Genomic DNA, 23,678 nt, shown 5'->3' on the forward strand with positions numbered 1-23,678 from the left:
GAGAGCTTGCAGGCACCTGCATCAATATTGCATTTTGCGATTCCTTAATTGCGAAAAATAAGGAATCGCAATTAAGGAATTGCAAAATGCAATGCATCAAGAAATTGCTAAAAAAATTCGATTTCTTAATATTCCTTAATGGCGACTCGCAATTTGAGAGTCACAATTAAGGAATACCACCCCATTCATTCCTATGGGCCTAGAGGCCCATAGGAAGGAATGGGAAGACATTCTCAATTTGTGATTAGCAATTAGCGAATCGCAAATTGAGAATACGATTTCAAGGGTGCAGGGGTGTCCAAAGGACACCCTGTTGCACCCCTGAAATCAATCTGTGCACATATGTTGTGCACACACATGCCCTTAGGGCATGTGTGTGCACAACATGAAACTTTGAAAAATGCTTAAAAGTGCATTTTTCAAAGTTTTCGCAAATTACCATGAGGTTCAACCTCATGGTAATTTGCTCCCCCTAATTGCGAAATCGCAATTTTTTAAAGTTTAAAAGTTTCATGCATTGCCTTTAAGGATCCGCAAAATGCGATTCCTTAAATGCAATTACAATTTGAGAAATCGCAAATATTTGCGATTTCTCAAATTGCGAGGGCCTTCATCCTTCACCAAACGGCCGATTTTTGCGATTCGCACCGTTTGCGATCGCAAAATCCTTTGATGCATGTACCTGTTGGTGTTTACTTTTCTTTCTCTGACTTCAAAGAGAGAGGATTTATGTGACAATCGTGCTGGATATGGGGGAGTGCTTGAGGAAGGCTAGCACACAAAATAAAAACGTCTGTAAATAAACTGTGCAAATATTTCAGAACTTATCAGCATTAGAAAAGCACAAATGAAGCACATTTTTTTGGGTAATTCTGAAGGGAGGTGGAAACAAATATTTTAATATGACCAAAACAAATCAATACACTGGGCGATTACATTTCCACACATTATTTTCTGTGCGCTGTCCACTTTTGTCAGTAAAACTGTCTGTCTGTGCAAATGTAATGGTCATTTCAATTGAAAATGTGTTTTCTGTAATGCCAGTGCACTATACTCTGCACCCTTCTATATCATGCAACACTATGCCTCCCTACTCTATGCCAATGCATTCTACATCAACTACTGTACTTTGCACCACTGAACTCTACACCATTCCACTCTACTCTACTACACTGCATTCTTTGCCCATGCTCTCTACTCTGTGCCACTCCACTCTACACCAGTGCGCTGTATGCCAATCCACTCCACTCCACTCTGTTCTACACTGCACTATATGCCACTGTATTCCGCCATGCACCACTCTATTCTGAAACTATCTACTCAGTGGCCCTGCACTTGGTGCCGCTCCACACCATTCTGTGGCACTACTCTCTTCTGCACCACGGTACTCTACACCACTCCACTCTGCGGCACTGCACTCTACTCTGCACCACTCTACACCACTGCACTCTACGACAATCTACTTTGCAACACTGTACTCTCTGCCACTGAACCCTTTGCTGCGTCACTCTACTCTACCTCACCGCCCTGTGCGCCACCCCAGTCTAAACACCTGCACTCTGCACCAGTGCACTAAACACCACCTTACTCAAAACCAATGCACACTATGCCACTGCACTCTATGCCACTATACCCTACTCTGCAGCACTCTATGCCGCATCACTGTACTCTACGCCACTCTAACCTGCGCCACTCTACTCTACAAAACTGCACTCTCTGCCACTGAACTCCATGCCACTCTACTCTGCACCACAGCACTCTAAGCCACTGCACACTATGCCACTCCTGTGATATGTCACTGCACTCTACGCCACTCTATTATACTCTGTGCCACTGTACTCTATGCCATTGCTCACTGCAATACTCTACTTTACGACACTCTGCTCTGCAGGACGGCACTCGCCTGCACTGTACTCCACGCCACTCTACATCACTGCATGCTACGCCACTGCACGCTGCGCCACTCTACACGATTGTGATCTGTCACTGCACTCTACGCCACTCTATTCTACTCTGTACCACTGTACTCTACACTGCCCCCTGCACCACTCCACTTTACGACACTCTAATCTGAAGGACACAATTCACACCCCCTGAACTCCACGGCACTCTACATCACTGCATGCTACGCCACTGCACGCTGTGCCACTCTGTTCTACTTTGTGCCACTACACTCTACTCTACGCTAATGCATCGTATGCCACTACATTCTGCATCCCTCCACATCAAGCTAATGTATTCTGCGCCACTGCACCCCGACACTTTACTCAAAACCAATGCAGTCTACACCATTGCACTTGGCACCACTTCACCGTTTAGAATGTGGAAGCGATGCAGCCGCTTCTCGCCACAACCCCCTTGGGTAAACGGAAGAAGCAAAATGAAAACACTGTGAGGTCTCGCTCAACGTTGGACGTTGTGGAGCTCTGAAACATGTTGTGTCAGACAAACTTCAAAGAGGGAGATACTGAGCGGACCGGGCCACGATTGTACCAAAAGAGGCGAGTGCTTAAGTGAACCATGTATTGTCACCACACATTCGAAGGGCAGGGACCTGGGCAGGGTGAGGCGGTCTGGAAGCCAGTATCTTCAGGCTGGGCCTGTGGGTCCGGTGTGCCCTCGGCGCGTATGAGGGAAGGTGGCGCAGGACACCGGCCAGGACTTATGTCTCTCTTTGGTACATCCCAGCGCCTCAGCCTCTTCTCTACCAAAACTGCACATCTGCAGCCCCCCAAGTATGTAAAGCCCAAAGATGATGCATCTATGTCTGCAAGATTGTTCACTAGCTGTCTTCTAGGCCAGAGAGAGGAGACCTATGGGAGGACCGACGCGCCACTCAGCCAGTGGTGTTGTGGGAAGATCCCTGCGCTGTTAGGAGTGGGCGGAGTTTGGTCGCTGGACAGGACGTTCTACAGGCACAGGAAAGGAGCAAGCAACAACAGCCTGCAATTCGATCATGGCAGGGAGGGGAGGGTGAACACATAGGCAAGAAGAGAGAGGCTCCCTAGTGGAGGACAGGCCTACAGGGAATTAGAGGTTTTCATGAGAGGCCGCTAAGGCATGAGGAGAGTCAGTCACACGTCAGGCTTAGCTAAGGCCACTTCTCTGCCTCCCATGTGACGGTCTGCCTCCTCCTCTGGTGTGGTCTGATCTCAGTGGCGCGGCTGTGTGAGGTTTGAGATTTATTCGTAAACGTTGGTTACTCACCATAAGCCACCGGTGTGAGCTTCAGCACCGTGTGCAGGGGGCACTTGAGGTAGGGCAGCTCCTCTGAAGGGAAAGGAAGAAGGATAGTGGTTAGGTAGGTGCGAGGGCTATCCTGACCATGCCCACCCCCCGGGTACCCGGAAGTGAAGTGAGTGTGAGCATGCATGCAGTGACAACAGGAAGTGTGCAAGTTGGCATATGGGCATGGACGGGTGGCAGGAAGTGTGCGAGGAGGGATACGTGCATTTTCTGGTTACAGGACGTCCATGTGAGCATGCATGCAGTGACTACAGGAAGTGTGCAAGGTGGGATATGGGCACGGGTTGGTTACTGGAAGTGATCATACAAGCAGGAAGGAAGCAGTATTGGGAGGCATCATGCTATTTCCTTAACCAAGCAATGTTTTGCATCACATGCACAGGCTGCAGACACTAAACCTCTCTGAGTTGCAATAAGTTGGCATGACGAAGTATGTTACCTGCGCTTTTATCCAGGAAGTAGGCGAGGAGACAGCGCATCACCGCCTGGTGACAGATAACCAGCACATTTTCCTGCCGTTCTAGCTCCATGATGACGGGCTCGAGGCGCTGCACCAGGTCCTCATAGGACTGCGGAGCGTGGAGAAAGGATGAACACAGGGTTAATACAGCCAAAGTAGGACAGACACAAAGGGGTCCCCATCACCCCTTGTCTTCTCATCCTGGGGTGACCCCCACTCACCTCGCCCTTGGGGTACCGGTAGCGATACTTGTCCTGGTCCCGTAGCGCAAACTCCTCGGGGTGGTACTCCTGGATCTCCTCGTAGGTCATCTCCTCGCACACGCCCTAGGAGGACACAACAACAGGACCAAGGATTAAACCACAAGAGCCTTCTCCGCGAGCCAGCCTCCGAGACCCTCATCACCAGCGCTTAGGACTCGTTCCCCTGGTTCAGAACCGTCCATGCACAGAGCCAGAAAACCAGCACGGAATATATATATATCTTATCCCACACAGCCCCAAAGGCCAACTACAAATACAGTGAAATTAATGTTTTCAAGACAGATGTGTATTTAGAGCACAACTCGCCTACAGTCAGATGGGGCCAGCCGTGCAACACCCACAGACACAAGCACAGAAGGTGGGGTTTTCTTGCATATTCTGCTGAGTTGTTTACCCAAGATTGTGTTTAAAGTGTATCTTACTCGAATAACAAAACATTTGCCATCCATAACCTAAACAATATTGACTTTTATAACTTCTTAAAACTCAAGGCCGCCATAAGTAAATGAAATGGAACACACAAATCAGACATCATCAACCTTCTAGCCAGGCTGTCCACACTACTACACGGAGCAGGTAAAAGGCACATAATACCACACTCCAGCAACTGCATTCTGGGACCTGAAGTTCTGCTTTTCTCATTCCTGGACTGACCCAGTCAACAAAGCATTAAAACCCATCCCCTCTCAAGTGTAGTGGAAATATACGTTCACTGGGCCCGATTCACAGAACTAACTTAAGACAAAATCCTAAACTTACTACCATTTTGGTATTCACAGAAGGCACTTACTCCTTTTGTTATTCACAGAAGGCACTTACTCATTTTGGTATTCACAGAAGGCAGTTACTCATTTTGATATTCACAGAAGTTAGGAGTCCTAACTTTACGACTCCTAAATGCCTTCTGTGAATGCTGAAAGTCTTAAAGTTAGGATTTTTCTCCGTTTAGGAGTCCTAATTTTACTACTCATAAACTGAGAAAAATCCTACCTTTAAGACTTTCGGTATTCACAGAAGGCATTTATTTATTGAACTCCAAGGATCGGAGTCTTTTAAACCTACTATTCACGATCAGGATCAAAGATATCCTATGTGAATGGAAATCATTTCAAAATACATCCCTCCCAAACATGGTGGGTGTGGGTCTGCTGCGCAAGAAGTGCAGATTACTCAATAAAAACTTTAATCCTCAAGCCCCTAACAAACTATGGAATAAGTTGTATTTATATATCCATGAAGTGAAGCCTCCATGATCATCAGCCTCCCCAATCCACATGCATGGACTGAATCAACGTCTTAGACCCTCGTCAAGCTGTTTCTTACCACCTTCCTTTCACATGCCGGTCAGTACAATCCATTCCACCTTTCCCCCGCTCCCTCATCCTCCCCTCACACCCCCTGCTCTCATTAATTAGTGTGCGGTTACAATCAACAAGGCTTTGAACATGATCATATATATGCCTACATTAAAAGCCTGGGACTGCTTCAAATGTCAATGTGATATTACATAAGATGCAAGCATTAGAGGAGAGGATGTAGCCTTCCGGCTAGAGTGGTCAACCTCGATGCTGGGGAACCGGGTTTGAGTCTTGGCAACGACACTCAACATCCTGTGATTCTGGGCAAATCACTTAATCTCCGTGTGCCTAACAAAAATGAATGTGTCTTTCTGTAATGAAACTGGTGCTGTGTAAAGCGCTCTGATACCCCATGTCTTGGGTCTAGTTCACGCTATATAAAACTCTTTATTTAAAAAATGCATTGTATGTACTTTGTAAGATTTTATATCCTTGGAAACTCCAATAAAAGGGGTTTGAAATAAAAATAAAGGGCTGTGTGGTATGCTGAGGATCACAGTGAACGTTTATTTCCACTACACTTGACAAGGGATTGGTTTTCCTGCTATGTTGACTGGGTCAGTCCAGGAATGAGAAGAGCAGAACTGCAGGTCCCAGAATGCATTGTGACATGAATATGATCCTCAGATGGGTCTCACAGTCCCCTGTCCCAGCTGGGTGCTTGAACTGTGTGTTTGGGCTGTGTCTGCTTTAAGCTTTGAAGCTGCCATTTTCAAGGATGCTTGAGGTTGTCTCACCGCGTCTATCTCATTCAGCGCCTTCCACTGCTCGTAGGGTACTCCAAGCGCCTCGGCCGTCTGGATTGTGCGCCTCATGTGACTGGTCCACACCTTCAGGTCTGGGATCTTCTGGGCAGTGATGAAGGCTCCGAGCGTGTTGGCAAACTGCGGGGTGAGAGAGCATTAATCAGAGCAGAGCCGCTGTGAAGGTGCAAAACTGACCCAGGACAGGGAGACCTACAAGGAAACTTCAGGCCAACACACCTAAGTGGCGTGCAAATGATTCATCAGCTCATCCCAGCTTTTCAGAAACACCACCCTTATGTCAAACCTTCTGGGTTTCTGGACCGACAGTCCATTTGTGCCGGGAGCCCCGCTCAGCCATTTCCTTACAGACAGTTCACTTGTGCCAAGAGCCCCCCCACCTCAGCTGTGTCCTTACGGACAGTCCGCTTGTGCTAGGAGTCCCCCCTCAGCCGTGTCCTTACTGACAGTCCACTAGTACCAGGAGCCCCTCCTCAGCCGTGTCCTTACTGACAGTCCGCTTGTACTAAGAGTCCCCCCTCAGCCATGTCCTTACTGACAGTCTGCTTGTGCCAGGAGCCCCCCCTCAGCCGTGTTCTTACTGACAGTCCGCTTGTGCTAGGAGTCCCCCCTCAGCCATGTCCTTACCGACAGTCCGCTTGTGCCAGGAGCCCCCCTCAGCCGTGTCCTTACTGACAGTCCGCTTGTGCCAGGAGCCCCCCCTCTGCTGTGTCCTAGTACGCTTGTGCTAGGAGTCCCCCCTCAGCCATGTCCTTACTGACAGTCTGCTTGTGCCGGGAGCCCCCCATAGCTGTTTCCTTACTGACAGTCCGCTTGTGCCAGGAGCCCCCCTCAGCCGTGTCCTTACTGACAGTCCATTTGTGCCAGGAGCCCCTCCTCAGCCGTGTCCTTGCTGACAGTCCGCTTGTGCTAACAGTCCCCCCTCAGTCATGTCCTTACTGACAGTCTGCTTGTGCCGGGAGCCCCCCCTCAGCTGTGTCTATACTGACAGTCCGCTTGTGTCAGGAGACCCCCTCAGCTGTTTCCTTACTGGCGGTCCGCTTGTGCCAGGAGACCCCCTCAGCTGTGTCCTTACTGACAGTCCGCTTGTGCCAGGAGCCCCCCTCAGCCGTGTCCTTACTGACAGTCCGATTATGCCAGAAGCCCCCCTCAGCTGTGTCCTTACTGACAGTCCACTTGTGCCAGGAGCCCCCCCTCTGCAGTGTCCTTACTGACAATCCGCTTGTGCTAGGAGTCCCCCCTAAGCCGTGTCCTTACTGACAGTCCGCTTGTGCCAGGAGACCCCCTCAGTTGTGTCCTTACTGACAGTTCGCTTGTGCCAGTAGACCCCCTCTGTGGTATGTACAGAAGGAACCACCAGAAATGATTCACCCCTTCCTTAGTCCCAGGGTTGTGGTGTGATTCCTGGCTCAGTGTCAGATTGAAGGCCCCTGGGGGGAAGTGACGTCGCAGACTAGTCTTCTGGAGTTCTTTGTGCCGTGAAAACGAGGCATAGCCAGGGATAGGATAAGTTTAGGGCAGAGGGGCGGGTAGTTAGGCAGGTATAAAGGAGTCAGGAAGGGTGGGTCCATCCACTTCCTGACTCCTAGGCACCACAGGGAGCGCAGAAACAGGGATAGTCTACCCTCCCACCTCCATGATCTGGAGGAGTAGTATGGGGAGCACTCTACGTAGCGTTTGCCAAGACAGGACAGGCTGCAGGGTGTGGGCGGTATTTTGGGGGATTGAGTCACATATGCGTGGGGGATGAAGAGAGCACAGGTGAAAGAAGACGGTGTGCGTGATTCGTCGATCAGGTCAAAGGGTTTCCTTGGAGGGTGTTTGTAGGGGACGTGAAGGAGAGATCGGGAACTGGAAGGAGGTCAGTGAGTGAAAGGGGGACGAATGAAGGAAGGTGTGAGGCATTGGGGTGAAAGCTGGTGTGATGTGAGAATGGTTCGGGAGGAAGGGAATGTCGTATTTACGATGTTTTTGATGTTATGTTAACCCCTTCGATGCTATTGACGGAACAGTTCCGTCATGAGCGTCGGTTGGCCTGTGCTCATGACGGAACCGTTCCGTCATGAGCCCGTTGGCTCATTAGAACGTTCAGCACAGCGCAGGAAGGTGTTAAATGTTATGAAGGTTGAATAACTGTTTTTCAACCCTATCCTAATAATGGCCTTTTACGCTCCACGGTGACATGCCGTGTGTTTATTGCACAAACCTGCTTTCCGCGGGCTGAGAGCCCAGAGTCCCCCCCGATGCGCCCCTTCACGTTGAGCTCGCTCTCCCCATGCCGGCACAGGTAGATGGAGCGGGGAGCCACGTGAATGTTCATCAAGTAGTACACGGTCCGGCTCTGCACGTGGTCCTGCACGCGGTTCACCAGGTAACGGCTGCCGACGTTGAAGATCTTGATGTACGAGAGACCGCTGCAAGGGAGAGGGGAGCAAGAGAGCGCCTGATTGTAATATACGAGAGACCGCTGCAAGGAGAGGGGAGTAAGAGAACGCCTGATTGTAATGTACGAGAGACCGCTGCAAGGAGAGGGGAGAAGCGAGTGCCTGATTGTAATATACGAGAGTCCGCTGCAAGGAGAGGGGAGAAGCGAGTGCCTGATTGTAATATACGAGAGACCGCTGCAAGGAGAGGGAGTAAGAGAGCACCTGCTTGTAATGTACGAGAGACCGCTGCAAGGAGAGGGGAGAAGCGAGTGCCTGATTGTAATATTTGAGAGACCGCTGCTAGGAGAGGGGAGAAGCGAGTGCCTGATTGTAATATACGAGAGACCGCTACAAGGAGAGGGAGTAAGAGAGCACCTGCTTGTAATGTACGAGAGACCGCTGCAAGGAGAGGTGAGTAAGAGAGCGCCTGATTGTAATGTATGAGAGACCGCTGCAAGGAGAGGGAAGCAAGCAAGTGCCTGATTGTAATGTACGAGAGACCGCTGCAAGGAGAGGTGAGTAAGAGAGCACCTGATTGTAATATACGAGAGACCGCTGCAAGGAGAGGGGAGAAGCGAGTGCCTGATTGTAATATACAAGAGACTGCTGCAAGGAGAGGGAGTAAGAGAGCGCCTGATTGTAATATACGAGAGACCGCTGCAAGGAGAGGGGAGAAGCGAGTGCCTGATTGTAATATACGAGAGACCGCTGCAAGGAGAGGGAGTAAGAGAGCGCCTGATTGTAATCTACGAGAGACCGCTGCAAGGAGAGGGAGCAACAGAGTGCCTGATTGTAATGTACGAGAGACCGCTGCAAGGATAGGTGAGTAAGAGAACGCCTAATTGTAATGTATGAGAGACTGCTGCAAGGAGAGGGGAGTAAGAGAGCGCCCGATTGCAATGTACGAGAGACCGCTGCAAGGAGAGGTGAGTAAGAGAACGCCTGATTGTAATGTTCGAGAGACCGCTGCAAAGGAGAGGGGAGTAAGAGAGCGCCTGATTGTAATGTACGAGAGACCGCTGCAAGGAGAGGTGAGTAAGAGAACGCCTGATTGTAATATATGAGAGACCGCTGCAAGGAGAGGGGAGCAAGCGAGTGCCTGATTTTAATGTACGAGAGACCGCTGCAAGGAGAGGTGAGTAAGAGAGCGCCCGATTGTAATGTACGAGAGACCGCTGCAAGGGAGAGGGGAGCAAGAGAGCGCCTGATTGTAATGTACGAGAGACCGCTGCAAGGGAGAGGGGAGTAAGAGAGCGCCTGATTGTAATGTACGAGAGACCGCTGCAAGGAGAGGGGAGTAAGAGAGCGCCCGATTGTAATGTACGAGAGACCGCTGCAAGGGAGAGGGGAGTAAGAGAGCGCCTGATTGTAATGTACGAGAGACCGCTGCAAGGAGAGGGGAGCAAGAGAGCGCCTGATTGTAATGTACGAGAGACCGCTGCAAGGAGAGGGGAGCAAGAGAGCGCCTGATTGTAATATAGGGGAGATCACTGGAAGTGAGGGAGAAAAGAGCGAGACAGATGTCACGGAGTACCGGCCCTTAATGTAAGAGAGACTGCTGCAAGTGAGAAACGAGAGGGGGGTAAGGAAGAGCCCGATTATAATGTAGGTGAGACCACTGAACGTGAGGGAGGAGAGAGACAAGAATCAGGGAATATCGACTTAATGTGGGAGGAGTGTCCCCGCCCAGGAGACTGCCGGCTGTCCCTGATCAGTGTGCATAGAAGAGAGGGGGGAGCATAGGTGGGAGGTGCCCTTCATCTCATTGGCTGCCCTTTCCATAACTCCTCCCTCTGGAAGTGAGGCCTCTTTTCAGCCCCTCCCCTGAGAAGGGGAGGGGCTCTCTCCACAGCCCTAGCTGGTCCTTCCGAAAGAAAGTAATCCCTGTAATTAAACCATTCATCTGCTCAGAACGTCTGTCCAGCAGATGACGCGTCTGAGGACAGACAGACCAGCTCTGAACAAGGAGACCTAGGGCGCGAATGTGTGAGGGTGCAATGCAGAAGGCAAAGTTTGACACCCCGGTACCTTCAGAGGGAGCTCACCTGTCCACATCATCGTCCAGGGGCACATAGTATGTCTGGTAACAGTCGATCCTCTTCAGAAAGTCCTCTACCACCTCCTCACGGTCACAGTCCTTGTAGTCCGGGCTCGAGAGCTTCACTTGCTGGCAAGAGAGGAGGAGGAAGAGGTGAGAGGAGGAAGAGGTGAGAGGAGGAAGAGGTAAGAGGAGGAAGAGGTGAGAGGAGGAAGAGGTAAGAGGAGGAAGGGCGTGGCTGGAGACTGCGTGTATTGGTATTAACCCCTTCCATGCTGGTGACGAACCCCAGCCGTCATGCACTACGGTGCTCGTGTGCTGATGATGGCTGGGGTTCGTCACGGCCCGCCCGTGTTCGTCCGGCGGCCGCACACGGGGAAAATCGCAGCCGCACGGAAGGGGTTAAAGGTCTCCGCTGTCTCTGAACTTTTCACAAACACATCGCCCATAGCTTCATTAGGTCAAGCTGGCTAGACAGCGCATGCGCTCTCTGTAGCGTGACATGCTGCGGCTTACCGAGAACATTGAGGGGTTTGGAGCCCGCCCATCGTTTACCATCAGCTGGCTTTCCTGTCACTCCTATTGGCCTGTCTCTTATTTGAGTCCCAGCTTCTCAATCATGTGTTTGTCCCTTCCATGGGCGAACTAAGCAAACACAAGGAGATGATGGACGGAGCGCTGAAACTTTTTTAATTTAGACACTCACCCCGAGTCACAGATCTGGGATGAATCTATCATCGTTCTTTAGCTCACTTCGTCACCTCAGTTCAGACATGGCCATATGCAAATCAGTCTTGACCCTGTGCCTCATGTGAACAGTTCAGCCCGAACTGCCAGGCCAGGTCCTCCCTGGACCGGAAACAAGCATCCAAGGACCGGTTTCGGAGTAACACCCCTCATCAGCCAGGCTATCTTGAATCCAGTGGCACAGTGAGCCCAGGACCCGCGTCTGGGCATACCCTGCCATGGACCATTGCCTCTTTACCATCTCTTTGACTGGCAGGCACACTGGTTTGACCGCTTGCCTTGCAATTACTGCTTTCTTCTTCTCTGTGCAGCGCTCCCTTAGAGTGCATGTGTTTTGAGCCGGGTCCCTCATGTTTGTTCCTCTCCTTGGATTCTCTGTTGCTCTCTGTCGCCCCTGGTGCTTTCCTAGTGCACTTCCCCACCGATAGTTGCTTGCTCATCCGTTTGCTTCCCCATCACCCGCTCAACAGTGCTCTCTCTGGTTTGCCCTCTCTTGTGTCGTCTACTCTCCCCCGCCTGCGCCCTTGTGTTGCCTCTGACCCCGCACTCCTGTTTCTTCTGTCCCCAGTGTTGATTTCTCTCCCCCACCCCTATGTTGCTTCTGCCCCTATCATGCTTCTCTGCACCTGCTGTACAAAAGCAAAACGCTTTCTCACATTTTATTTTTATTTATCGATCCAACTTGGGTCAGTAACTACGAAGAAAGAAAAACAGCTTTGTAATTTTGTAGGCACGCACATGCCTGGTATGCCTGCCTACAAAATAACGCAACCAGTAACTTCAAAGATTTTTTTTTCCAAATCTTTACCAATGCAGCAAAGCATCGGGATGCGGTACAAAAGGGGGTGGTCATGGACGAATCCGAAACCGGTCCCAGGATGCTTGTTTCCGGTCCAGGGAAGACCTGGCTTGGCAGTTCGGGCTGGACTGTTCCCATGAGGCACAGGGTCAGACTGATTTGCATATGGCCATGTCTTAACTGGGGTGGTGGCAGAGTGAGCTAAAGAATGGTGATGGATTCAACCCTGATCAGTTGACTGGGGGTGAGTGTTTGATTTGCTCAAACGCTCCGTCCATCATCCCCTTTTGTAGCATCAGGGATGCAGCACAGTATCAGAGATGCAGCCCAGCATGCCTAAAGCAATTGACAAAGCAATCGGTCCGAAAGGCAAGACTTTGCTGATGCTTATTTTTAAGAAACGCCAAGAGCCTGGAGAACTGAAGTATACAAAAACGTGATGGATGAAATGCTTGAATTAATCTCAGCCACTGGTAATTACTCGGGCCGCAGCCCAATCCATCGTTCTTTTGCCCCCCCATGCCACCTCAGTTTGGACCCAGCCATATGCAAATCATTCATGACTCTGCCTCAGTGGGAAGAGTCCAGCCCGAGCTGCCAGGCCGGGGCCTCCCTAGACCACAAACAAGCATCCTGGGACCAGGGGCGGTTCCACTGTGAGGGCGTTGCCCCACTTATATTTCAGCCCCCTAGCCCCCAAATTAAATGTACTATATTAGGCAGCTGTGTCGTCATTTTTTTACGTGCTTTGGTTCAGCGACAGCCGCGTGGGCCAGCTGATCGCAGTTGAGTGAGATCGAGCACGAGCAGACAAGCACGCTCGAGTGCGTTCCTGGGGGTGGGGGGCTTGAAAGTGAAACAATGTTGTCATCACATGCACCCACCGATACAGGAGCCTGCGCAGAGCGCATCTAAGAGCGCATGTCAGGTTTGGTTGGCTGCCTTTCTCCGGCCAGCCAAAAATGCTCACGAGGCTTCCTTTAAAGCCTCGCCGACAGTGCACATAACTGAGCCAGGGGTGACTCAGAGCCGCAGCCCCGGGTCTCAGTAATGAGCAGTGAGATTCCCTGCCCCAGCCAATCCTAGAGCGGCAGCAACAGCAGGAGCAGTGTCCGGATTGGCTCCTGCTCCTACTAGATGCCTCTACAATGTACACGGGAGGCAGCGCAGTGGTAGGAGGACTGGAGAGACTGCCTCTAGCTCTCTCTCTCTCTCTCTCTCCCTGGGCTTTTTGTGCCCTCACAACAGGCCCTGGTTGGTTGGTGGTAAAATCCTCCTGAGTCTTACGATTGCGAAACCTAAACTTTTCACTTACTACAGGTAAATATATAAATTAGCAGGTGACCGGAGATCCGCGTGGAAGATACGAGTTCCATTAAGTTGAGGAATAGAAACCTCTTCTGTCTTTATTTATGTGCTTGTTTTGTGCACTTGTACACTCTGCATGCACAGGGACTGAGTCTGTTCCACATTTGATCCAGGCCGCAGGCACATATTTGCGTTAAGCCACTTAATTCCTGCCACGTATGTTACACATGCGAGCCTTAGGGGAGATACAACACAAAGGCGGCAGAGGCCACACATAAAAGCGGCTGTGTTGACAGTATGGTTATACAAGACTCTTAATGTTGCATGAAAATGTATGGAAACTATGTTAATCAAGCGACTCCTGGCACGGTGGCTACAATGGGCGGAGCGCCCCCGGAGCAGGCTGGGTCCTGCATTGAAGCTGCGGCACGAGCACTGAGCAGTTTTTAGACGGTGTAAAGTAGGCACCCAGCCACGTTTAAACCGACGGGTGTGACTGTAGATAGCTTTCAGTGTGAGGGGAATGCTCCAGGGTGAGTCGGTGTAAATATTCAACAGAGTGCAATATTCTGTCACTTTTAGTATTTCTAAACTGCACCACGCGTGAACTCCCTGGAGGTGCTGCACAGTTTTATATGTCCATGAAGTGGCCGTAAAGTGTCAGTGATTTCAAGTCCTTCCACGCCCGTGCAGCCTTTTCCATGGGCACCTTTTGCATTCTGCTTCTTGTGGCTGTCCATGCAGGTCAAAAGTGGGTCTTTTTTGCAGTGATCTCTTCTTGCCCGGCCTTGAGGTGGGTGACAGTCTGACAACAGTTCACCAACCACGAATCAACAGAGCAGCACAACTCGACTGCAGCGCGGGCACACTGTTTCATTTCCATACAGACCGAGTCGCTTGGAAGGGCTGTCATAAAGTCTCGTTCTGTGGAGGTGTTTCTTTTGCTTGCCAATAATTGTTTTCTTTTTCTATATATACATATGAAAAGAGAATATAGAAATGATCTGTGAATTTTAGACTGTAAAATATATACAATGATACAACCCCCGCCAATGGTACTCTATGTGCTGGGTGTCAGATGTTCTTCGTACGTGCACTTCTTCCAGCCCTACCTTCTTCCTTCATGTGCAGATTTGATTTGGGGCTTGAGGATGCTGCTGGTAACTGACTGCATCTGCTCTATCGTTCTGCTCGCCCATGGAGTCCGCAGTGGTCCTGGAACAATTAAAATGAACCCATTTGCCCACTCTTTTTTTTTACATTTTCTCTTTGCAGATAATCCTCCTGCCCCCTAATACCCGTTAATGTCAATCAGGCTTACTCGAGATCTAACTCACCACGTAACTTTTATGCCCACCCCTTTCAAATGGCACCAGCCGCCACTGCCTGGGACTGGTTTCACCCTAGCGATGGCTTTCAGTGTGTAAAATAACGATGGACTGGGATGCGGTCCTGAGTCGTTACCAGTGGCTGAGATTCATTCCATCCTTCACTTTTTTGTGTACTTTAGCGTGTCGCTGTAGGAAGCTGGCTCTATATATACCATACCATACCATACCATACCATACCATACCATACCAAAGTAAGGTGCAGTGTGCACAGAGTCCAGTGGATTCCCAGAGGCTTCACAGAGGCTCAAGTAGATAATACTTTACTCTCTTTAGTGGTGGTGTGGGCGAGCAGTCAGGCTTATCGGAGGGCAGTGCTAAGCGTTTGTTGTACACACACAGACAAGAAACGATTACACACACACTCAATGACTAAAGCCGAGAGCAATTTTTGTAAAATTATCACCTTTTTTATGTTTATTACTTAGAACCAAAGATACTTAGTTGCAATAAAATACTTTTGCAATATCACAGTTTTTCAGTATAAAAAGTGGACACTGCATTTTCCACACAGTTTAATGTTAACCTCTGGAATGAAAATAATCCTGCAATTTCACGAGTAAGCACACAACTTACAATTCAGTCTTTGGGTTTTAGGATCAACACTGGGCCAGGGCCAGGTAAGTGTAGAGACTGCACCGCCAGGCGCCAGCGGCACTGGAGCAGCCCGGAGCAGAGGTGGAATTTGATCACTGGGGCCCAATGTTAATCAATGAAGACAGGGGGCACTCCAAGAGGTGCCGCTGAAGGTAGGTACAATCAGAGTTGGGGGTCAATCTCCAGGGGTGTAGACCAGCACTGGCGGGGCCACGAGGCAGCACCAAACGCACACCCTCAGCGTCACAGAGGCGGCCAATGTAAATTAATGGAGAATGAGGATTTCAAACAAAGGCTGCGGCTCGGACCAGGAGACTGGAGGAGGGAACCGGTGCCTCTGGAGGTAGGTTGGGATGATGAGGAACCCAGGGACACAGTCGATGGAGCTCCCCAAGGCCTGGGGGCTTCGGTGTAGGGGAGTCTTTGGACGTTGGATAAGTCTTACTGGAGGCGGTTGCGTTTGGGGGACACTTCGTGTTGAGTTTGTAGGCGTCGTCATGGAGTCCAGGAGAGGTCACTCTGGGGTGCACTCGAGCTCAGGACCACTGGGGAACCTTCTTGGGACTGCTGGGCCACTTCGACTCGGGCTGGAGGTGTTGGGTGCAGGGGTGGGTCTGGATATCTGGTTGTGCGGGTCAGCAGGGCACTGGAGCTCCTGTTGTCGGTTTCTTTGTGGACAGGGCCGCTGTCCTCAGGCGTTCTTGGTATTTGGGGAAGGCAGACGGTCCTCTTAGGGTTTTGGAGGTTGCTGGACCAGCAGGACGAGTCACCTTTTGGAGCAGGTTTCTTCAAAGACTGTAGACAGGCGTAAGGGCTGGGTCCAAGTCAGTTGTCGTCTGGTACGGTTCTTCGGTCCTCCTTATTTAGGTCACCAGGAATCTAAGGATCAAGGTTCAGGGGTGACCCTAAATATTCAATTTGGGGGCATCACAGGTGCTGGGAGGTACTATTGGCTACTTACCTTTAGGGTGACTACACCCTTTGTAGTTCCACTCCCTTTGGGGAGGAGACATATTCCTAATAGTATTGGCTGAAATCCTCCAAATTAAAATGGAGGATTTTCAAAGGAGGGGGTCACTTTCAGCCAGGACCACCCATAAGGTGTCCTGAGTGGGAGGGGACACACCGCTCCTGCTCACTAACTTTCCTGTTTACCTTGCCACCAAAAGTGGGGCTTGGTCAGTGGGGTGGGCGTCTCCATTAGCTGGAGAGGCAGTGGATAGCGTGACAAAAGCCAGGAACCCTTTGAGGCTCAGGGCCCTCCAATGCTGTTTCTACTCGGGGGCAGGTGTGAATCACCTCCACCCAGAGCAGATTTTGTTTTTGATCGAAGAGAGCACACGGCTCCCACCTCAGGGGGTCAGAAACAAGTCTAGAAGTGGCAGGCTGGTGCAAACCACTCAGGCACACACTAGTGGGTTGGTAGGTTTTCAGGGTCACATCCGAGCGCATTTTTTAATGAATCCAACACGGGCATCAGTGTGGGCTAATTAATCTGAGATGTTTGGTACCAAACATCTTGGGGCTCAGTGAAGCCATCGTGGAGCTGTGGAACCCGTAGTGACAAGCTCCCAGCCCATGTACTTAGTATAGTTTCACCGAGCACTTGTAATGTCTAAGAATTGACATAGACACTCTAGAGACATATCTGCTCATGCAGTTATACGCTCACAAGAAGTATAGTGCACCCTGCATTGGGGCTGTAAGGCCTTCTGTGGGGGTGACTTACCTATGCCTCGTGCAGTGCTGGCAGGCCGGGCACGCAGGGATGTGCCAGGTCAACTCTTCACTTTTAGCTGCACCAAAACACGCAGGCTGCAGCGGAAGGGTGCGCGTGGTTGGTGAGGGGTCTCTAAGAGGGGCACAATGCATGCTGCAGCCCTTAGAGACCTTCTCTAGTCACAAGTCCCTGGGTACCACTGGTACCTTCTACAAGGGCCTTACATGTGGGCCAGAGGTGTGACAATTGTGGAAACATAGGTGCAGTTTTTGGAAAGATCACAGGCCCTGGGAACCTGATTAGCAGGAACCCAGTGCACATTCAATCAAAGTGCATCAGAAATCAGGTGAGGGGACTGCAACAGAAACCCACTTTCTTACAGTCAGCCTAAGTGGGACAGTTACGCCCAGACATAGGCCCCGTGCACACTGTGTCACTCGACCAGGCTATACCTGGCTGGTGAGCCCTAACTAGGGCGACACCAGTCCTGGGTTGCTTGTGTTCTGGTTCGGGGAGGTCCTGGCCACTGGATTCAAGCTAACCTGGCTGATGAGGGGTGATACCTAAAAACAGGACCCAGGATGCTTATTTCCGGGATTTTTTATATTTGCTGATTGAAGAGTGGGGGGGGGGGGGGGGGGATTCCCATCCCAAGAACGGCAGGTAAGAGCAGGGGGAGGCTGCCGCCCTCAAAACTCATGCTGCCTGGAACGGACCGCCCCCGCACCCCTTTGCTGCAACACTGCATGACTGTTTAGTCAGCCCTCCCGGCCGCCCCAAATAGTCATTCGCACTTCCCATTTTCTCCATGCAGGCTGCAATACAGCCTGAATGGAGCACATGCGCAGGCCCCCATTCCCAGGCTGAGCGCCGCTTCACAGTGCTCCGACCAATCACAGTGAATGCTTCCTGTATCCTGTTGTAGGACCGAGCGGGAAGTAGAGGAAGGGGGATACTTGGCGGCTGGCTGGCCTTCACAGGTCAGTGTTTTTTTAAAGGTTTTTTGCCAAACAGCACGACATAGACCGGCACGTCACAGCAGGGAACTGCACGGCACAGCATGAAACTGCACGGTACAGCACGGAACGGCATGGCACAGAAGGGCACGGCTTAGCACAGAATGGCGCAACAGGGCATATTACGGAATGGCAGGGCATAGCACAGAACGGCAAGGCACAGCAGAGCATAGCATGGAATGGCAGGGCACGGAACAGCATGGCATAGCACGAAACGGCACTGCACAGCAGGGCATAGCAGGGCATAGCATGGAATGGCATAGCACAAAACAGCACAGCACAACAAGGCATAGCATGTAATGCCACAGCACAGAACAGTACAGCATAGCATGACATAACAAAGCTTAGCACAGAAAGCCACAGCAGGGCCCGGCACGCAGGCTCTGCCAATGGATCTCACCATAATGTTCTCGGCAATGATGTCCGGGTCGTCACAGATGGATTCTATGAAAAACACCTGCGTAAAGGAACCATGGGGTTAGTGTCGGGCATCACCCTCGCCCACCTTCACTCGCTGCAGCCACCACCCTACAGCTCTGCCGATGCACCTCAATCCTGACCAGCAGCGCCCCCTGGTTATCCACTCCCAGCTCCCACACAGCTCCATCGATGACCCTCAAGCCTGACCAGCAGCGCCCCCTGGTAATCCATTCCTGGCACCCCCATAGCTCCGTCGATGCACCTCAGTCCCGACCAGCAGCGCCCCCTGGTAATCCATTCCTGGCACCCCCACAGCTCCGTCGATGCACCTTAATCCCCACCAGTGGTGCCCCCCAGTAATCCATTCCTGGCACCCCCACAGCTCTGCCGATACACCTCAATCCTGACCAGCAACGCCCCCTGGTAATCCCTTACCAGCACCCCCACAGTTCCACCTCAACCCTAACCAGCAGCGCCCCCTGCTAGTCCAGTAGGAGAAATGCACATACAGCTCTTCTAATGTACCTCAGGCCAGGCCTCCAACATTATCAATTAAACAATGATTTCCCAGCATGCACTTCACCGTACCTTGTAGCCACGCTCCTTTGCAAACTGCAGCAGCAGCGCCCTCCGCTCCCTGGTGGTGTTGGTGGCATCGAAGACCTGTGGCACATCAGGTGAAATAAGTTATTCCCAGGACCCGGAGGGCTCTAGCGTCCCCCTCTGGCACAAGGCGCCCAGGTCAGCATTCATACAGTGCATGAAACGTGTCTCGGGATAGGGTGGGGGCCGCCAGGAGGAAAGAGGTGGCTGCATAGACAGTAATCTGATGATAGGGAAAGGCCAAGATCATAGCGTTGCAAGAGGCAGCGCAGGAGACCCTTCCAGGGGCAGCGATTATGGAGGGGGCCCGGTGTCTCTGTGGAGTCCTGAAAGCAGATGGGTCTGAAAGCTGAGCTTTATCAAGAGTGCAGCTATCGAGGTGGGCACAGGGGGGCAACAGGCATGCATGGTATTATCAAATGCTGGTGCCAAATCTGACAAGCAGGAGCTCCCCTCCCTTGCCCCTGGGGACCTGTCTGGAAGCCTCGAAGCAGCACATGGACGGGAACTGACCTGGACAAAATGCACTGAAGGAACTATTCTTTCCAAGAGGCACAGGTGTTTGTGCCCGGGCTGTGTTCGTTCATTTACACTGCCTTTGACAAATTGTCTAGTAAACTCGGAGTGGAGTTTTTATATTTATAACATACATGATTTCCCTTTCTGAAAATGACCTTGCCATGGGGAATTTACCCTGCAAGAGGCCAGTCTTTGCTCTAAAAGTGCCGACTCCACAGGGAGAGTGAGAGCACGTGGTGGCGGGTAAAGATGGCGTCATTGAGGGGTGACGTCATCATGGCTCACACGGGCTCCTCCTAGGGGCGACGCCCCAGAAACAGTCAAGTCACAAGATGCGTTCCCGCGTCCAACCACTAGATGGCAGTGAATCAGTGAATCAGGAAAGTTTGATGCTACAAAACCCGGACTGCTCAAACCTACCTCTGACCTCCGGGCCCCAGTGAAGCTGAGGGGGTCTCACTCGAGGACAGAGGGCACCCACTATTGCAACCCCAGCCACCACTCTCGCCTCTATGGGTTCACCCCAACCCCCCTCCTGTGATCTAGACCTTCATCGTTGTGTCAGTCATGCTGAGCCCTCACAGGTGGGTCGCTACCTCCCTCCAACTCATTGGGGGCCCTTTTACCATCACTGGACACTCAGGTGATCAACTAGTGCATTCTGGGTATTGTAGTCTTGTTTCATATCCTCAAAACGAATTAAACAAAACATCTGAAAGCAATGATTTGTAAGTGAAAAGCTCGGGACTGGAGACAGTGTGGTAAAGACCGGAAGTGAAGGGGTCCCCCTATTCCCAGGGCACAGTGTACCCCACACACATGACGCAAACATTGCAATACTCGACATGTGCCACACAAGCAGACACAATGTGTGAAGGGTTCTGCTCACCGCCACGTGCCCGTCTTCGTGGGAGAGGTAGGTCTCCACGTCCCTCATGGCAGCTAGGGCGCACTTCCTGAAATGACAAAATGGAGGCGAGTCAGGGTTGTCTCTCAGACTCTCTAGACTAGAGTCGTATCACAGACTAGATATCCAGCAAGGAAGCGTCACTAGAGGTGAATAGTGAGTGGGCATACAGTGCCTTTCACCTCTGTTGCTGGTGGTGAGTGAGCTGTACACGGATGGTGTCTGTCGTCACTAGGGGTGGATGGTGAGTGGTGCGTACAGTGCCTTTCACCTCTACGGCTGGTGGTGAACGAGCTGCACACGGATGGTGTCTGTCGTCACTAGGGGTGGATGGTGAGTGGTGCGTACAGTGCCTTTCACCTCTGTTGCTGGTGGTGAGTGAGCTGTACACAGATGGTGTCTGTCGTCACTAGGGGTGGATGGTGAGTGGTGCGTACAGTGCCTTTCACCTCTACGGCTGGTGGTGAACGAGCTGCACACGGATGGTGTCTGTCGTCACTAGGGGTGGATGGTGAGTGGTGCGTACAGTGCCTTTCACCTCTGTTGCTGGTGGTGAGTGAGCTGTACACGGATGGTGTCTGTCGTCACTAGGGGTGGATGGTGAGTGGTGCGTACAGTGCCTTTCACCTCTACGGCTGGTGGTGAACGAGCTGCACACGGATGGTGTCTGTCGTCACTAGGGGTGGATGGTGAGTGGTGCGTACAGTGCCTTTCACCTCTACGGCTGGTGGTGAACGAGCTGCACACGGATGGTGTCTGTCGTCACTAGGGGTGGATGGTGAGTGGTGCGTACAGTGCCTTTCACCTCTACGGCTGGTGGTGAACGAGCTGTACTCGGATGGTGCCTGTCGTCACTAGGGGTGGATAGTGAGTGGTGCGTACAGTGCCTTTCACCTCTACGGCTGGTGGTGAACGAGCTGCACACGGATGGTGTCTGTCGTCACTAGGGGTGGATGGTGAGTGGTGCGTACAGTGCCTTTCACCTCTACGGCTGGTGGTGAACGAGCTGCACACGGATGGTGTCTGTCGTCACTAGGGGTGGATGGTGAGTGGTGCGTACAGTGCCTTTCACCTCTACGGCTGGTGGTGAACGAGCTGTACACGGATGGTGCCTGTCGTCACTAGGGGTGGATAGTGAGTGGTGCGTACAGTGCCTTTCACCTCTACGGCTGGTGGTGAACGAGCTGTACACGGATGGTGCCTGTCGTCACTAGGGGTGGATGGTGAGTGGGCGTACAGTGCCTTTCACCTCTACGGCTGGTGGTGAACAAGCTGCACACGGATGGTGTCTGTCGTCACTAGGGGTGGATGGTGAGTGGTGTGTACAGTGCCTTTCACCTCTACGGCTGGTGGTGAACGAGCTGTACACGGATGGTGCCTGTCGTCACTAGGGGTGGATAGTGAGGGGTGCGTACAGTGCCTTTCACCTCTACAGCTGGTGGTGAACGAGCTGTACACGGATGGTGCCTGTCGTCACTAGGGGTGGATGGTGAGTGGGCGTACAGTGCCTTTCACCTCTGTTGCTGGTGGTGAGTGAGCTGCACACGGATGGTGTCTGTCGTCACTAGGGGTGGATGGGCAGTAGTGCGTCCAGGGTCGCAGCCTTTCACCTCTGTTGCTGGTGGTGAGTGAGCTGTACACGGATGGTGCCTGTCGTCACTAGAGGTGGATGGTGAGTTGTGTGTACAGTGCCTTTCACCACTGTTGCTGGTGGTGAGTGAGCTGCACACGGATGGTGTCTGTGGTCACTAGGGGTGGATAGGGAGTAGTGTGCCCAGGGTCGCAGCCTTTCACCTCTACGGCTGGTGGTGCGTGAGCTGTACACGGATGGTGCCTGTCGTCACTAGAGGTGGATGGTGAGTGGTGAGTACAGTGCCTTTCACCTCTGTTGCTGGTGGTGAGTGAGCTGCACACGGATGGTGCCTGTCGTCACTAGGGGTGGATGGTGAGAGGTGCGTACAGTGCCTTTCACCTCTACGGCTGTTGGTGAGTGAGCTGTACACAGATGGTGCCTGTCGTCACTAGAGGTGGATGGTGAGTAGTACGTACAGTGCCTTTCACCTCTGTTGCTGGTGGTGAGTGAGCTGCACACGGATGGTGTCTGTCTTCACTAGGGGTGGATGGGGAGTAGTGTGTCCAGGGTCGCAGCCTTTCACCTCTACGGCTGGTGGTGAGTAAGCTGTACACGGATGGTGCCTGTCGTCACTAGAGGTGGATGGTGAGTAGTGCGTACAGTGCCTTTCACCTCTGTTGCTGGTGGTGAGTGAGCTGCACACGGATGGTGTCTGTCGTCACTAGGGGTGGATGGGGATTAGTGTGTCCAGGGTCGCAGCCTTTCACCTCTACGGCTGGTGGTGAGTGAGCTGTACACGGATGGTGCCTGTCGTCACTAGAGGTGGATGGTGAGTTGTGTGTACAGTGCCTTTCACCACTGTTGCTGGTGGTGAGTGAGCTGCACACGGATGGTGTCTGTCGTCACTAGGGGTGGATAGGGAGTAGTGTGCCCAGGGTCGCAGCCTTTCACCTCTACGGCTGGTGGTGAGTGAGCTGTACACGGATGGTGCCTGTCGTCACTAGAGGTGGATGGTGAGTGGTGAGTACAGTGCCTTTCACCTCTGTTGCTGGTGGTGAGTGAGCTGCACACGGATGGTGCCTGTCGTCACTAGGGGTGGATGGTGAGAGGTGCGTACAGTGCCTTTCACCTCTACGGCTGTTGGTGAGTGAGCTGTACACAGATGGTGCCTGTCGTCACTAGAGGTGGATGGTGAGTAGTACGTACAGTGCCTTTCACCTCTGTTGCTGGTGGTGAGTGAGCTGCACACGGATGGTGTCTGTCTTCACTAGGGGTGGATGGGGAGTAGTGTGTCCAGGGTCGCAGCCTTTCACCTCTACGGCTGGTGGTGAGTAAGCTGTACACGGATGGTGCCTGTCGTCACTAGAGGTGGATGGTGAGTAGTGCGTACAGTGCCTTTCACCTCTGTTGCTGGTGGTGAGTGAGCTGCACACGGATGGTGTCTGTCGTCACTAGGGGTGGATGGGGATTAGTGTGTCCAGGGTCGCAGCCTTTCACCTCTACGGCTGGTGGTGAGTGAGCTGTAC

General features: G+C 51.9%; 1 protein-coding gene across 4 annotated transcripts in view; it reads right to left on the reverse strand.

Annotated features, from left to right (window-relative positions):
* Positions 1-23,678, reverse strand: part of PFKFB1 (6-phosphofructo-2-kinase/fructose-2,6-biphosphatase 1) — an 86,486-nt gene that overhangs the window by 25,518 nt on the left and 37,290 nt on the right. For all 4 annotated transcript variants that reach the window (XM_086940188.1, XM_086940186.1, XM_086940185.1 and 1 more), the window contains 9 exons: positions 20,562-20,628; positions 19,139-19,213; positions 18,531-18,587; positions 10,563-10,684; positions 8,298-8,505; positions 6,065-6,211; positions 3,928-4,032; positions 3,686-3,815; positions 3,208-3,270 (listed from right to left, as the gene is read on the reverse strand). In XM_086940188.1, coding sequence (XP_086796314.1) covers positions 3,208-3,270; positions 3,686-3,815; positions 3,928-4,032; positions 6,065-6,211; positions 8,298-8,505; positions 10,563-10,684; positions 18,531-18,587; positions 19,139-19,213; positions 20,562-20,628 — 974 coding nt within the window. The remainder of the gene's footprint in view (positions 1-3,207; positions 3,271-3,685; positions 3,816-3,927; positions 4,033-6,064; positions 6,212-8,297; positions 8,506-10,562; positions 10,685-18,530; positions 18,588-19,138; positions 19,214-20,561; positions 20,629-23,678) is intronic.

The sequence above is a fragment of the Lissotriton vulgaris genome, chromosome 10, assembly GCF_964263255.1.
Source record: "Lissotriton vulgaris chromosome 10, aLisVul1.2, whole genome shotgun sequence".
NCBI classification, from domain to species: domain Eukaryota; kingdom Metazoa; phylum Chordata; class Amphibia; order Caudata; family Salamandridae; genus Lissotriton; species Lissotriton vulgaris.